Source organism: Balaenoptera ricei, chromosome 16 (genome assembly GCF_028023285.1).
Source record: "Balaenoptera ricei isolate mBalRic1 chromosome 16, mBalRic1.hap2, whole genome shotgun sequence".
Classification (NCBI taxonomy): Eukaryota; Metazoa; Chordata; class Mammalia; order Artiodactyla; family Balaenopteridae; genus Balaenoptera; species Balaenoptera ricei.
The window spans coordinates 20,038,629-20,052,838 of record NC_082654.1 but is presented as its reverse complement, the minus strand read 5'-3'; the positions used below and the strand labels follow the sequence as shown (position 1 = coordinate 20,052,838).

Genomic DNA, 14,210 nt, shown 5'->3' with positions numbered 1-14,210 from the left:
GATTATATTATGATCCCAAATGTGAATCTATTGGCTTTAAAATGCCAAATACTGATTGTTCCTGTCATATCAGCAGCAGGTTATTATAGACTACAAATACACAAGGCTTTGGTGAGGGTGTGTGTATTCTGTTTTACATAGTGAGTGTTTTTACAAAGAAATGTACTTTCATTTTTTCAAAAAGTTTCCATTTCCAGGAAAAGTCTTCCTGACAAATGTGTGTGAAGCTGACTCTAAGCAGGGTGGCTGGGTTGCACAGCTCCAGGGGCCAGCGTTCACTGTGTCTTCTAGGTAAACGGTTTCCCTGGAGGAAAACTCCAGGTGACCTCGCAAGTTGACAATATTTAGGTGGGCTTATTGCAGATATGTTTTCCAACAAAGTGCAGAAGAGTCTTGTTTCCTGCAACTTATTTCCCCCCTTAGCTGCAGGTAGGGGACTCAGGCTCTTGTCTGGGTCTATACTGGAAGCAAAAGATCTTACTATGGGCCAGGCAGTGTACTAAGTGCAGATATAATTTAATCAGCACACGAATCTTATCAGAGGTTTCGTGGATGGGGAAACTGAGGCCAAGGGCAGTTATAGGACTCGCCCAGGCACACATGCAGTCTGTATGCAGCAGAACTGGGACTTGAATCCTTCTCTATGGCACTCCCAAAGGGCCCTGACTCCCACCATCCTTCCCGGGCCTGGAGACCATCCACGGTTCCTGCAGACTCTCACTGGGTCTGCAGTAGCACTGAAACAATGTCAACTGGGGCAGGGGTCTTCAGAACCAAAAGGTGGAATTCAGCTGGTGTAGGGGTGGGAGGTTCCTGGGCTGCCACTTCTGCCTTTCTGTCAAATAAAAGAGAGCCAGGTGTGGAGGCACCCTACTGTGAGCTTTGCACAGCTGGACTATGGCTGGGAAGAGGAGTGTGGGGAGAGATGCTTACACCTCCTCCCTCTTCCTGGAAAATAACTTTGCATTCGAAGGGAGAAGGAAAGAGTGAGTAAATCTGTAACTGGGATTTGGTGGCCTGGGGATTTCATTTGGCCCCGTGAAGGCAGATGCCCATGCGTCTGTGAGTGAGTGAGTGAGTGTGCATGCATTGGGGGAAGAGAACTTGAGGTCATATATGACGATATTTTGGATTGGGCTTTTATTTTTTAAGTCATAGCAGCTACCATTTGTTGGAAACCTACTATGTGCCAGGCATTGCTATTACTTTTATGTGAAGAAAAAAATAGCTTAGTAGTTTGTTTTTATGCCGGTGCGCTCAGAGCCTTCGAGTATTTTTTTCCATTCGTGTTTAAATCCTACGCTCTACAATGTGGTAAGATTTGGGGAGAGTCGGAGAAGTGTGCGGGGACGGGCAGGGGGCGGTCCCTGCCTCGCTTGCCTCCACCTTTTATTTTGACCGGTCCGATGGCGACCGGCTCGCACTAGGACCCAGGCGCCAGAGCGCCTCCGTCTGTCCTGTAGGTTCATTCAATCTCCCATACACACAGACCCACTGCGAGACGGACACACACTCACACTCAGACACACAACTGCACGCAGCGAGGCTCGGGAAGTCAGGTCGCCTCCTCGCCTCGGCGCCTTCTTCGCTCCAGCCAGCCGGTTCTCCCCTGGGGCCCGGAGCTCGGCCGGGCCGCGCAGCCCCAAAACAGGACGAGCTCGGCGGACCCCGGTTCCTCCATGGGCAAACGCGGACGGCCGCGCAAGGAGGCGCGCTGCGAGGGTGCGGGGCTGGCCCCCGCCGCGCCCCCGGCCGTGACCGCGCCCCAGCCCCCGGCCCAGCCAGAGGAGCTCGCGGGGGCCAAGCTCAGGTGCCCCTTCTCGGACATTTTCAACACCAGCGAGAACTCGATGGAGAAGCACATCAACACTTTTCTGCAGAACGTGCAGATTCTGCTCGAGGCCGCCAGCTACCTGGAGCAGATCGAGAAAGAAAACAAAAGTAAGTTTGGGGGCGCTGGCTCCTCCTCGGCGCCCGGCTCTTTCTTCCTCGCCCATTTGGGCGACCCCTGTCGCCTGCTTGACCCCCCTCCCCCAACACACACACATCCAGCCCTCGGCAGTAAAGCCGATGACACCGGAGAAAGGACACGCACGCACAAAGCTGCTAAAGATGTAACAAAGACGAGCGGGGGGAAGGGGGGGGGGCCTGTCGGTGCGTCCGTCTGTCCGTCTCCCAGAGGCTGGCAGGACCGCTGGGCCGAGGAGCGGGGGAGTGTTGTTGTTTGCTGACAACTGAGCCGAGAGCTCATCTCTTCGAGGTCGCCTTTCTTCCTTTTTTTTTTTTCCGGAGTCTTCTCGGGCAGACAAGTGTTGTTTTTCTGTCGCTCGTTCCTGGGTGGGGTGGGGATTAGAAGCCGAAAGTTGGAAACTGTAGGCAGAGCTCAGCGGTTCCAGAAAGAAAACACACAGACACACACGACAACGGTAACACCAACAACCAAACAGCCCTCCGCGGCGTGGGCTCGGGCTGGCTCGGCTCTGTTTCTCCCTCCTGTCTACTTTGCTTTTTCCTCTCCTCTCGCAGCAAGGCTGGGCTCAGGCCATCGCGTCCACGGATACAGTCCTCCTGCGCCTCTGGTGCCCTGTGGTTTCCTCACCGCCCCCCCCCCACCCCCCAAAGAAACAGGCCGGCAAAGCCAAGCACCGCCAGCAGCTCGCCCCGGACCCGCCGTCCTGCGCCCGGGAAACTTGGCGAGGGGGACGCAGCCAGAAGGAAACTTTGGGATCTCGCAGGAAACAATAGTTATGGAAGAAGGTGTAGGCTGTTATGTTTGGTTTTTTTATTTTCCGGGATACGGCTCCCGAGTGAGCGCGCTGGGCGAGGAAGGCAAATGCCTTCCTCGTGGATTTCTACTGTTCCCCCCCCCCCACCCCAGATTCAGGTGGAGAGCGATGTTTTGGGGGGGGGGGTGCTGGGAGCCCCACCCCGGCCTGGCCTCCTTTTTGTATTTGTTTGTTTCATTTTTGCCTCTGCCAACTGGGTCCCCCCATCCTCCCCAGGCAGTCGCTCAGCACCGTTAACGGGGGCACGCGTGTGCGGCGTTTCCAGCAAGGTCCTCACAAATAATAGCTGCGAGAAGGGGGAAGGGGCCGAGGAATATAGACCGACAGAGTAGAGAAAAGCAGGCTGTTTTATCTGTCCGAACAAGTAGGAAGATCAATGAGATGAGAGAGAGAGAGGAGGAGAGAGAGAGAGAGAGAAAGAAAGAAAGAAAGGAAGAAAGAAAGAAAGAAAGAAAGGGTCCGATTGCAACGTGTCAGATCTTGCAACCTACTCCCCCCTCCCCCAAACACAACAACAACCCTCAAACACAAAAACACCTTATCTGACCGACACCCCAGGCCTTCGGGGTTAAAGTAACCGTGTGATGGCAGCGAAATCGTGCAGTAGCTTAAGGCAAAAACAAGGATTTTTGTAGCGTGGTCGGTAGTGCGTTCTTTTCTTCTCTCCTGTTTTCTCAGAATGCCTGGGTTGCGAGAAAGGCGCATCGTCGGCCGTGTAGCTGAATGTTTGCGATTATTCACGGGGTTTTGCGGGGGGGGGGCAGTGTGCATTCGTCAGTAGGGTAGTTTCTGAAAAGCCAGAGCTGGTGGGGAGGTGGGGGAAGACGTGGTTTTGTTTGGTGTGTTCGCTTTTGTTGGAGGGGGGAGGGGCGTGATTTCTTACGCTATCCCCCGCCCGGGTGCCCTGTTCCCCTGAGTCTGTCCCGTGGCGTCGGCTCTGGCCGGGGGTGCACCCAAAGAGGGCACCTTGGCAGTGTGTGGCAAACCTGGTTGGCCCCCTCCGCCCCCCTCTACAGAAGGGTGTACTAAACAGGCTGCTGGAGCTTCCACCGCATCCCTCGCCCTCCGCCCCTCGCACTCGCAGACAATCGGAGACCTCTGCTCCCCACCTCGCCGCCCCCACCCTCGCTCCCCCGGCCGCCTCGGCCGCCGCCACCTCCTTGTTTACCGGTGCCGGGGCTCTGGCGTGGCCACCAGTCACGTAAGCAGAGGGCCGGGCGCGCTGGGCCGGGCTGCCCCGCACCGGGCGGGCCAGCGGCAGCGGAGCCAGGCTCCTGAGACTGTGGAAGCCAAGGGGCTTCCTCCTGGTCCCTTTCCCGAGGCGTCCGCGCTGCAAGACCCCGAGAGGGGCTCGGGAACCTGGGCGCCCCAATCGAAGTCAACTTCGTGTGCGTAATCAGCCCCTCGGCCCCGCTGCCCCCCTCCTTCGGCCGGCTCCCCGCGGGAGTATTTTTAGCTCTCTTGCCTCTTTTCGCAGCCGCTGTTTGGCTCAGCATGACGTGATGCCAGCGGCCCCCAGATTTCCCCGAGAGCGGGAACTCCGCTCTAGGCTCTCGCCCCCTCCCCAACAGCTCACGCAGGCGAGGGTGACCTCCAGCAAACTATGGGGCGACCATCCGCAGGGCCCTCTATTATCTCCCCTTAAAATTGGAGCGGCCCACGGAGGCCACTTTATTTTCCCCACTCTCGCCCCACCTCCCGCCCAGTCTCGGTCTCCTGGTACGGAAAACAGCGGGCCCTACATCTGCCTCATTTTATTGGGGGTGCTTCTTCGCGCTGGCGGCGCTCGCCGTTGTTTTCTGCTCGCTGCACACAATGCCCGCGCGTCACGGCGGTCCGCGTGTGCACAGCAATAACGCGAGTCGGGGGGCGGGTCGTGCGTGCGTCGGATACGGGCACTGAGGGTCCCTCCGCGCGCGCAGGACTTGTTTTGCTTCAGAGCCCCGCTTTCCGAAACGCTTACATCATTCGGTCGTGGTGGGAGGGAGGGGAATCTAGGCGTTCCGATAGGATTCCAGCGTTTCTCAGGTCCCTGGTTTTTGGAAGGAAGCAAGGACCCTAGCTTTTTAATTATTTTTATGATTGGGGGGGCTCAAGTTTTGTTAGTTGGGCAAGGTCTTTTTGTTTGTTTGCTTGTTTTCTTAGGTCACTACTGCAAAGGGCATTACTGGCCGGCTCAGGTGCACAACCTCCCCGCTTTCATTTCAGCCAGTTCTCCTGTAATCACTTGATCTCAGTTTCTCCGCCTCCTCCTCTTCCCCCTCCCAGCTAGAGACACATGGTTTCCACATGGAGACAAACTTCTTTCCTCTGACTGGACTTGACCTAGCAGCGTCCCTCAGCCAATCGGCAGCTTCAGCTTCCTCTGACGTCACGAGTTGCTGAGGCCAGAGACTGGGGGGTGGAGCCAGGAGGCAAGCCAGAAAATCACGGGGAGCTCTAGTGTGGCCAGCTGGTACAATCCCTTCTTAAAGGGACGCTCTTCACCCGGGTGTTGAGCCTCAATTCTCCATTTCGGGTTCTGTGAGACATCCTCGAAACGCACCGATAGGCCCTGGTCACGAGTTTACACGTTCCGCTTTTACCGATTGCAAAGTATTTACTTGGCAGGAGCTTGCCTTATTTTCCGTTGTCACCAGAACTGCTTTTCATGGCTTCTTTGAGGTTTCCGTACTAGCAGAGCTGAGTGTACACAGTACTGAATTATTCTCAGTATATATAATGAGTTTTCTTGGGGTGTTCAAATTAAGTCACTCAGTATTGACTGCTCTGTGCAAGGCAAGGATTGCTTAGGATATGCTGGTACATTCTCCCAAAGTTCCAACTGATGTGAATCCCTGAGAATCTCAAATTATAGGCCTCCAGAAATATTAATCATGGATACTGTGACCCTGTTATCACAAATTCAGAAATTATACATAAATAACCTCTGATATATCACCCATATCCATTTGGGGTCCAGTGGAGGGATAGCAATTTAGGACTGACTGATTAGTGGAAAAAATATGTACTTCCTGTTTTAGAAAAGGTTAAAAATGAAAGGGAATAAGAAAGAAATTCACAAAAGGGTGTTCTGTGCATAAAAGTTGTTCAGCAGGCAAGTGGAAGTTACTATAACCGGTAAGGTCTACAGGACAGAAATGGGCTTCCCAGTCTGTAGGGAAGGTGGCTTTGGGGCAATGCTTAAGATAGAAAAGAATGATTAAATGGGAGTAGAAGCCATGGGTGGTTCTCTGGAGTGTATTACCTGGGTTTGAGGGTGAGGTGCTTTCCTAAGGGCATGGACAGGCCCAAGAGCAGCCTCTTCCCTCTGATAGAGTAAGCTGCTGCTGTGTGGTGTCATTTGGCCCTACCCTGCCTTCCTGACTTAATCTCTGCTCCCGTCCAGCAGGTCCACCAGCAAGCAGGCTTTACAGTCATGCCTCTGTGCTTCACTTAGACTCTTCTCTCTGTCTAAAATGCCCTCATTCTCTTACTCCCCTGGGGTTATCTGTGTCTTACCTACCCTTCAAGGCCTAGGTCAGTTCCCACCTCCTCCAGGAAACCTCCCCTGGATATTCCTTAAGTCAGGGTTGTTGAGAGAACAAAAGCTTTACAGTCACCCAGAGCAGGGCCCAAATTCCCCCTTCACTGCTTACTGGCTGTGTGACCTTGGGCACAAGTTACCTAACCTTTCTGAGGTTTCATTTCTTTTTTGTAAAACAAGGATAACAATAGCATCGGCCTCCTGCCATTGCTGAACAACTAACTGAGGTGCTCCTTTTAAAGTACCTGGAATATAGTAGGTGCTCAATAAATAGTCACTTCTTTGAGCCTTGATAATCAGCAATTCTCTACTTGCTTGCTGTGCATTAGCTTTATCCTCACAGGGAGAAGATTAGCATCTTAAGGGAAAAGATCACTTACAGTATTTCAGTATATGTCACCATTGCATAACACTGGGCATACGGTAGACAGTATACAGCCTTTGATTGGTTGGATTTGTCATTTACTGGCTATGGCACAGTGATCAGGTTTGAAGGCCAGGGGACACATGACAGACTTTCTGAAGACTTGGAGAAGAATTAGAAATACTGATCTCTTCCAAGAAGGGAGGATGTCTCCCATTATCAATGCAGAATGCCCTTGGGCTGTAAAGACCAGGGCTTATAAGGAGATGGTAGGTCAGGCCTAGAGAGCTGAAACTACATCAGCTGTGACCCTACAGACGGATCAGTTATTGGTTTAGAGAGCAGGAAACCAGTGCAACTTATGCTAAAATTGAGGGCTTTGGTGGCAACTAATGTTCACCTAGGTCACATTTCTGTACAGAAGGCATCTTACGATTCATTCATTCATTCATTCCACAAATATGTATTGAGCATGTACTATGTGCAATTGCTTTTTTTTCTGAAAACTCCATGGGTTGATTTATGATGGGAGTGGAGTGATGTACTTGTTTTTGGTGGAGTTATGTAAAGAGCATTATTAAATCAGGCTTCTGTTTCCTCTGCATCCTAAATTATGTTCCTCAGATTCAACTTTTTTTCCAGTTTTAAATATTATCTCTGCCCATAGGTGAATGCCAGAAATAGACTTTTGAGGATACTGTTGTGGCTTTCAGAGTCCCAGAGCTCCCAGGGACTGGGTAACCTGTGGAGGGGACCCAGGAAAAGCATCCGGACCATGGGAAGTTAGAGAAGCTGAATTGAGCCATTTCTGGTTTGGGATGTGGTGGGGGTGGGGGGAAGCTCTATCAGATCCAAGGCAAAACAACAGCTGCTCACCTACCTGCCCTCTCTGACCAAAACACTCTCCCACTGATGCACCTAGAAATGGGGGTTTTCATCTGAGGATGGCTGGCAGAAGCCTGGGGGTAGAACGGAAGGAAATGAAGAGGGTGCCAGCATGCGGTGGCAGCAGCAACTAATTGCATTGTATAATGTCAACACTGGCAACTATTTATCGAGCGCTGACTATACTTGGTAAAGAATGGGGCTAAACATGCGTTATCTCCTCCAATCTTCACAACAACCCCACGGCATATGCACTTCTATTACCCCCATTTTACAGAGGGGGTAACCAAGGAACAGGGAGCTGAGTAACTTGCCCAAAGGTCACGGGGTTAATAATGGCAGAGCTGAGTTTTGAACCTAGGCCTCTGATTCGACTGAGCCTACAGTTTTAACCATATATACGTGTAGTGTATGCATTTTCCAGCCAAGGAATGAAGTCCAGAGAGGTGAAATGACTGGCTCAAGGTCGCCCAATAATCTGAAGCAGAGCGGCTGTTTGTAACACCCTGTTGATTGTCCAGGGTCTTCCTGCACACGCTCTGCTTAGAAAAGGTTTAGAAGTGAAGCTGGAGACAGAAGAGCCAACCAGAGAGATTGTTTTTGTTTTTCAGAGTTGTTCAACTCTGCTGGCCCTAACTCAAGTTTAGGCTCCTAGGAAACACTACCCCCCTCCTACTGCCTTTCCCAAGTCTGTCCTCTGGACATATTAGAGGACTTGGGGCTGTTGCTATGGTACTAGGGCCAACAGCAGGTTCACCAAAAGCTGGGTCTTTTGCCTTTTAAAAAAAAGCCTGGCCCTGCAGAAATGAATTGGCCACAAAGATTTGCATCAGTCATTGTGGCTTGTTCTGTTTTAGATGCCCCTGCCTCCCTACCCCACCCCCTCTTCCCTACCACCACCACTTTCTATAAATACAGTTGGATAAATATTGATTTAAACTGGGTTTCTGGAGGAGAAGCCCATGGTTGCCCTGGCCTGGTCTTCACTTAGATACCACCAGTATGCCAGGCCTGACACACCTAACCCCCGATAGCACTGGCTTCCAAATGACCCGTTTTGGGGAGGTGACTTGTGGTTTTGTGGCTTTTGAGTTAAAAAAAGAGAGAGAAAGAAAAAGAAGTATAAAAATCAATAACCCAGCAAAAAATGGGAATCTTCCTGCAGAATGAATAAAGGCATTTTCAGCAGGAAGAAACGGGGGAAGGTTTATGGTAGCCTGGCCTTCTGAACCAGTTCTCTGCCCTTTCCCATTCCGCCTTCCACTCCCTTTTGGGTTTTGCTTTTAAAGGAGGCAGGTGGTAAGATGGAGCATCAGGGCCAGAAGGAGCCCCAGAGGTCACAGAGCAGCCATCATCCTCACTATACAGACAGGGAGGCCGAGGCCCAGAGAGGGCCAGTGGCTTACCCAAGATGACACAGGAGAGGCAGAACCAGGTCCTTCTGGGCTGTGTTCCCTCCCGCCTGACGTGAGAATGGGTCCCAGGCAGAGCCCCAAACCGGGCTTTTGTTTTATAAGTCAGGTGCTCATAAAGTCAGCAATTCTCAACCCTGGTTTACTGATCCCAGGGTGTGTCCGGTTATTGCAAAGGTCATTGCAACATTCTCAATAGTCTCTCAAAATTGAGCTAATTTGAATTCACCATTTAGAAGAAATATTTCCTTTTACATTTAGGGTGGGGGGAGTGGGTGGAGCCGGAAGGCGATGACAGTGACAGGATGGCTACCCAGCCTTAACTGAGGAGGAGGAATTCAAGTCTTCCTGGAGGGGCCTCCTTCTGGGGGTGGAGGGTGGAGCTCTGGCTGACACTGGAGAGAAGCTTCAATTCCGCAGGGAGAGACACCTGCTCTCTGGCTCTTCTGCTAAACTAAAGGGAAGTAATTTTCTCGATACTGTTGTCCCTGAGTGGCCTGGCTGGAGGTCTTAAAGCTGTCAGCAGCTGACTTGATCTCTCCGGCCAAAACGAATGGGCGTTTGCCACTATCCTCCGCAGCTGGAGGTTCCTTCTTTGCTTCCTCATCTTGGCAGAATGCTGTACAGGGCCCCTTGCTTGTGAAATATTTTGAAAGTTCAGGTGACCCTTGTTTTGAGCAATACATCTCCAGGAAATATATGTAAATAGGATCTCTTTTTTAAAAATTTAGGTTAGAGAACCTTTCTTTAAAAGGCCCCTGTGGCAAATAATTTTATAAAATGTGGAATTATATTGCATGCCAGGAATTCTCCCTAAATGTGTTCTGTGAGTTTGTTCATTCATCCATCCATCAAACTGGTACTTAAGGGGTACACACTGCTTTATGTCAGGCTCTGTGCTAGGACCTGGAAGTACAGTTTCCTGCCATCATGGAGTTATACTCTATTGCAGTGCCAGATTTTAGAAATTCAGTTGTCTTAAAGTAAACCCCAACAGTGTGGGACTGCATCTGACTTGGGCTTTGTGTCTTTGGTTCTAGCCATCATTACAGATAGAACAAAAATTTATGCCGGGCTTCCAAAAAAAGGAATAGTCCCTCCCCTCCCTGCATGCACCCTGCCACCCCCCAGCCTGGTGTTTAAAATCCTTTGTGTTTTGTGTTTATCCTTGTAATATTTACAGATCTGACTCTTTTTTTTTTTTTTTTTTTAAGCTGCCTGAGCTTAGGAAATCAAGTACTGTGTAAGCAACCTTGTAAATAAGCACATTCCACTCCTAGTTCTTTACAGACTAGGGCACTCTGCACTTGGAGGATTGTCCATAGCAGTGCTCCTACCAAGCCTGCTCTCCCATACAACATGCCCTTGGCCTCATACCTCTAATATCCAACTCCAGTGTCTGCTAAGGAAATTTAAACACAGCAAAATTAGAAAGATAAACACAGTGCCCTGAGGGAGAGAAAGATTGGGAAGTTTAAAGCTAATAAAAGGGGATTTGGATTACCTGCTATTAGAGATATTTTACCCTGTGTCTTTATTGCCATTAGCAAGGATACTTGAATAAAGATGATTCGGGACTGTTTTAATACTGTTGTATTAAAATGGAGGGCGTGCCCAGGGCTGCTCTCTTTTTGGCCATGGGTGGCGAGTGTAAGCGCATGTGGCCTTTGTTTTTATTTCTACAGGGGCCCAGAACTTCATTATGATGTCCCTGTGTTATCTCCCTCTTACCTCCACTACACCTGACCATCTCTACCATATTTCTTGACTCCCAAGACTCTGAGTACCTTGCATGCAACTTTCTTTCCTTTTTTCCACCAGCTGTAAAATTTCTAACACCTGTGAGGAGCCAAGCACTGTGCTTGTTGCTTCCAAAGTGCAGTATGTGTGGTCTCCAGTTCTAGTTCTATATTCCAGTGCAAGTGACAGAGAAATAGAGAACAGTAAATAATACTTGCCTGTCTCCTGCGAGTCTGATAGCCTGTCCCCAAGGAGGCTGCTGACAAATACAATGTTGTCTCTGTTTTCCAAAGAAATAGTGATAATGGTGCCCTTTTGCTGAGCAGTTACTACGTGCCAGCACAATGCTAAGTGCTTTATATTAAATCCTAACAATCATCCAACACGAGGGTGCTATCATTATCCTCATTTTATAGATGAGGAAAGCCTTAGCCTTAGCAAGGCTAACTAACTTTCCCAAGGCCACCTGCTAACAAAGAGTGGAGCTGAGACTCAAAACCAGGTTTTTCTTTCTTCCTAGGAGACTTCAGAACTCTGAGAGAAGTGTCAGAGAGCAAGAGGCAAGAAATGGAATCTGGAATGTTTGAGGTTCAGGCTGAGGGTCCCCTTGGGAATGCCTCCCTGGAGCGACTTCCTTTACTTCCCACTCATCCTAGGGCAGAGAGAGGGCAGCCAAAACCTTCCGGGACTCTTTAGGCATTGACACTGAAGCCAGATAGGGCCCTTTTTTCTGGAAGGCAATGGTCTAGGGTGTTGCCACTTGCTCTTGCAGTACCACCTTGCCCAGCACCCCCTGGGGAACTCACCCAACCAGTAGGGCTCCTGACACTCTGGGTGCTACAATGTCAAGGGTGTGAATCCACACCCTGTCAGGCTCTACTAGGTTTCCAGAAGGCACTTGAGCTTGTAGGGCAACTGGTCTGGCCCGTGCTTGGCAAGTGTGAGCTGCACAGTTGAGCTTTAGGCCCTGGCTGCCACCTTGCCAGTGTGGGCCAGCTGGTTCCGGTCAAACGGCGTAGGTCCAACCTCTTCCTCTCCTCCATCGAGATCTAGGAAACAAGAGTGATCTTAGATATAACTGGGTTCATGTCATTTATTTGGTTAAAGCCCTTCAATAGTTTCCTTCCTATCTCACTTAGAATAAAATCCATCTTCCCTGCATGGCCGTCACCCTTACTGTTTAACGTGAGTGTGGTCTGAAGATGGGTAGCCCTGGTGTCTCCTGGGACCTTGTCAGAAATGGGACTCCCAGGTCCCACCCCAGAGCTGCTGAATCCAAATCTCCATTTTAGCATGATTCCCAGGTGATCTGTGTGCTCATTAAAGCTTGAGAAGCTGGCCTAGACAGCCCTTGTGATTGCCCTAATCCCTCTACCCACCTAAAGCTACCCCCCCATCTCATTTATTATTTATCCCTTATCCTACTTATCACAGTTTACAATGATTTTACTTGCTTATCATCTGTCTATCAGGCTAGAATACAAGCACCTTGAGGACAAAGACCACAAGCAGTTTTTGGTTTTTGTTTTTTGTTTTAATAAATTTATTTATTTATTTATTTATTTTTAGCTGTGTTGGGTCTTCGTTTCTGTGCGAGGGCTTTCTCTAGTTGGGTGAGCGGGGGCCACTCTTCATTGCGGTGCGCGGGCCTCTCACTATCGCGGCCTCTCTTGTTGCGGAGCACAGGTTCCAGACGCACAGGCTCAGTAGTTGTGGCTCACAGGCCTAGTTGCTCCGCGGCATGTGGGCTCTTCCCAGACCAGGGCTCGAACCCGTGTCCCCTGCACTGGCAGGCAGATTCTCAACCACTGCGCCGCCAGGGAAGCCCCACAAGCAGTTTTGTTCATTGTTCTCTTTAGCATCTAGGTTAGTGCCCAGCATGTAATTGAGGATTAAGAAAGATTCGTTGAACAAATGATGAGTTCTCTGCCTTTAACCTTCTGACCTAGTGTTTATCAACAAGGGAGCTATTGATGAGATGGTTCTTCTTGAGCAGGATTTAAAATCCTTGGTTCGTACTCACTAAATGCCAGTAGAACTCCCCAGTCATGGTGACACTCAAGAAAGACACTCCTACACATTTCTGAAGCCTTCTAGGCGGATGGTATTACACCTGGGTGAGACCATTGCCCTAACCAATTTTGTCTGACCTTGTCTGACGGAACATACCCTGACGTATGCTGTGGGGTCTAAGAGTTGGGAAATCTAGGTTTGAATCCGTTTGCTACCTATGTGACCTTGGGCAAATCACTTAACCTTTTGGGGCTTCATCTGGGAAACAGGAATCTCAGAGGTGTGTAGAGGATTAAATGAACTGACTATACAAGTGGCACCATGCACATTGTTGGCTCTCATTATGTAGCAGCTAGTAGGCAAGTGGAGGCGTATGTTCTAGGATCTCTGGAGAATCCCAGAATCCTAGAATCAGAATGCCGGAAATAGAAGTGAAGGTGAGATCACAGACATCTTTGGCCAGGCAAAGGCCTGGTGTTTTATTCTAAATAGTGCACCTGAAGCTGAGAACTCAGCCACGAGGCAGCAGGGCCGGGTGTGTGATTTAGTGTCCAGGGCCTGGCTGGCCCTAAGAGTGACCTCCACAAGTTTCTGCCGCTTGGAAGGGAGTGGTGATGCCAAGGGGTGGTGAGGCAGGGCAACTGTAGGCAGGCTCCTGGCAGGGGAGGGAGGGTTACCCAGGGCTGTGTCAAGAATGTGGGGCATCCTCTTAGCAGCAGGGGAAGGCCTCTGGTAATATATTTTTTTAAGGCTTTAAAATCAAGTTGCATTTAACTTTGAAAGAATAGGTCATTGCATCCAAAACCTGATAAGTGCAACAAAAAATTACAGTACATTCTTGCTTTTGAATAGAGATGCAAACATTCTAAACAAAATATTAACCCATGGAATGAGCAGTTTTAAAGAACAACATACAATGGCTGACCAGGATATATGCCAGAGATGGCTGAAAGTCACAAAATCTATCAGTATAAATGATTATAACCACAAATTAAAGGAGAATAATACATGGCTACAGCAACACATGATGAAATGTCATTTGAAAAAAAGTATTCGGGAGGCATTCCTAATGAAGGAAGCTACTTCCATACAACAAAGATCATTTACCTGTGCTGGTCTTTTAATTAAAGTGATGTAGCGAGGTTGGGCCCATGGCTTGTGGTCATCACCAGCAGAGGAGTTGATTCTTCCCTTTCCTTAGGGAAGAATGAACCTTGAACAGAAGATGAAACAGGAAACGCTTTGGATCCCTTTGGAATGTAACTTGATCTAGATATTTAAAGGAGAGGGTCTCCATAAATTTAAAAGACCAGAAAATGTATTCCACTTTATTTATCTATTTTTTATTTATTTTATTTTATTTTTTATAACTTTATTTATTTGTTTGTTTTTGTTTTTTGGCTGTGTTGGGTCTTCGTTGCTGTGCGCGGGCTTTCCCTAGTTGCGGCTAGTGGGGGATACTCTTTGTTGCAGTGTGCAGGATT

General features: G+C 49.5%; 1 protein-coding gene across 2 annotated transcripts in view; it reads left to right on the top strand.

The window, feature by feature from the left end:
• Positions 1-1,487: 1,487 nt before the first annotated feature.
• The window catches only part of MXI1 (MAX interactor 1, dimerization protein), an 83,905-nt gene continuing 71,182 nt past the window's right edge, over positions 1,488-14,210 (top strand). The window contains exon 1 of one of the 2 annotated variants that reach the window (XM_059900773.1): positions 1,488-1,941. In XM_059900773.1, the coding sequence (XP_059756756.1) occupies positions 1,680-1,941 (262 nt within the window). In that variant the 5' untranslated portion in view covers positions 1,488-1,679. Of the gene's footprint in view, positions 1,942-4,024; positions 4,175-14,210 lie in introns of those variants that run through there. The other variant, XM_059900775.1, reaches the window with a different exon arrangement.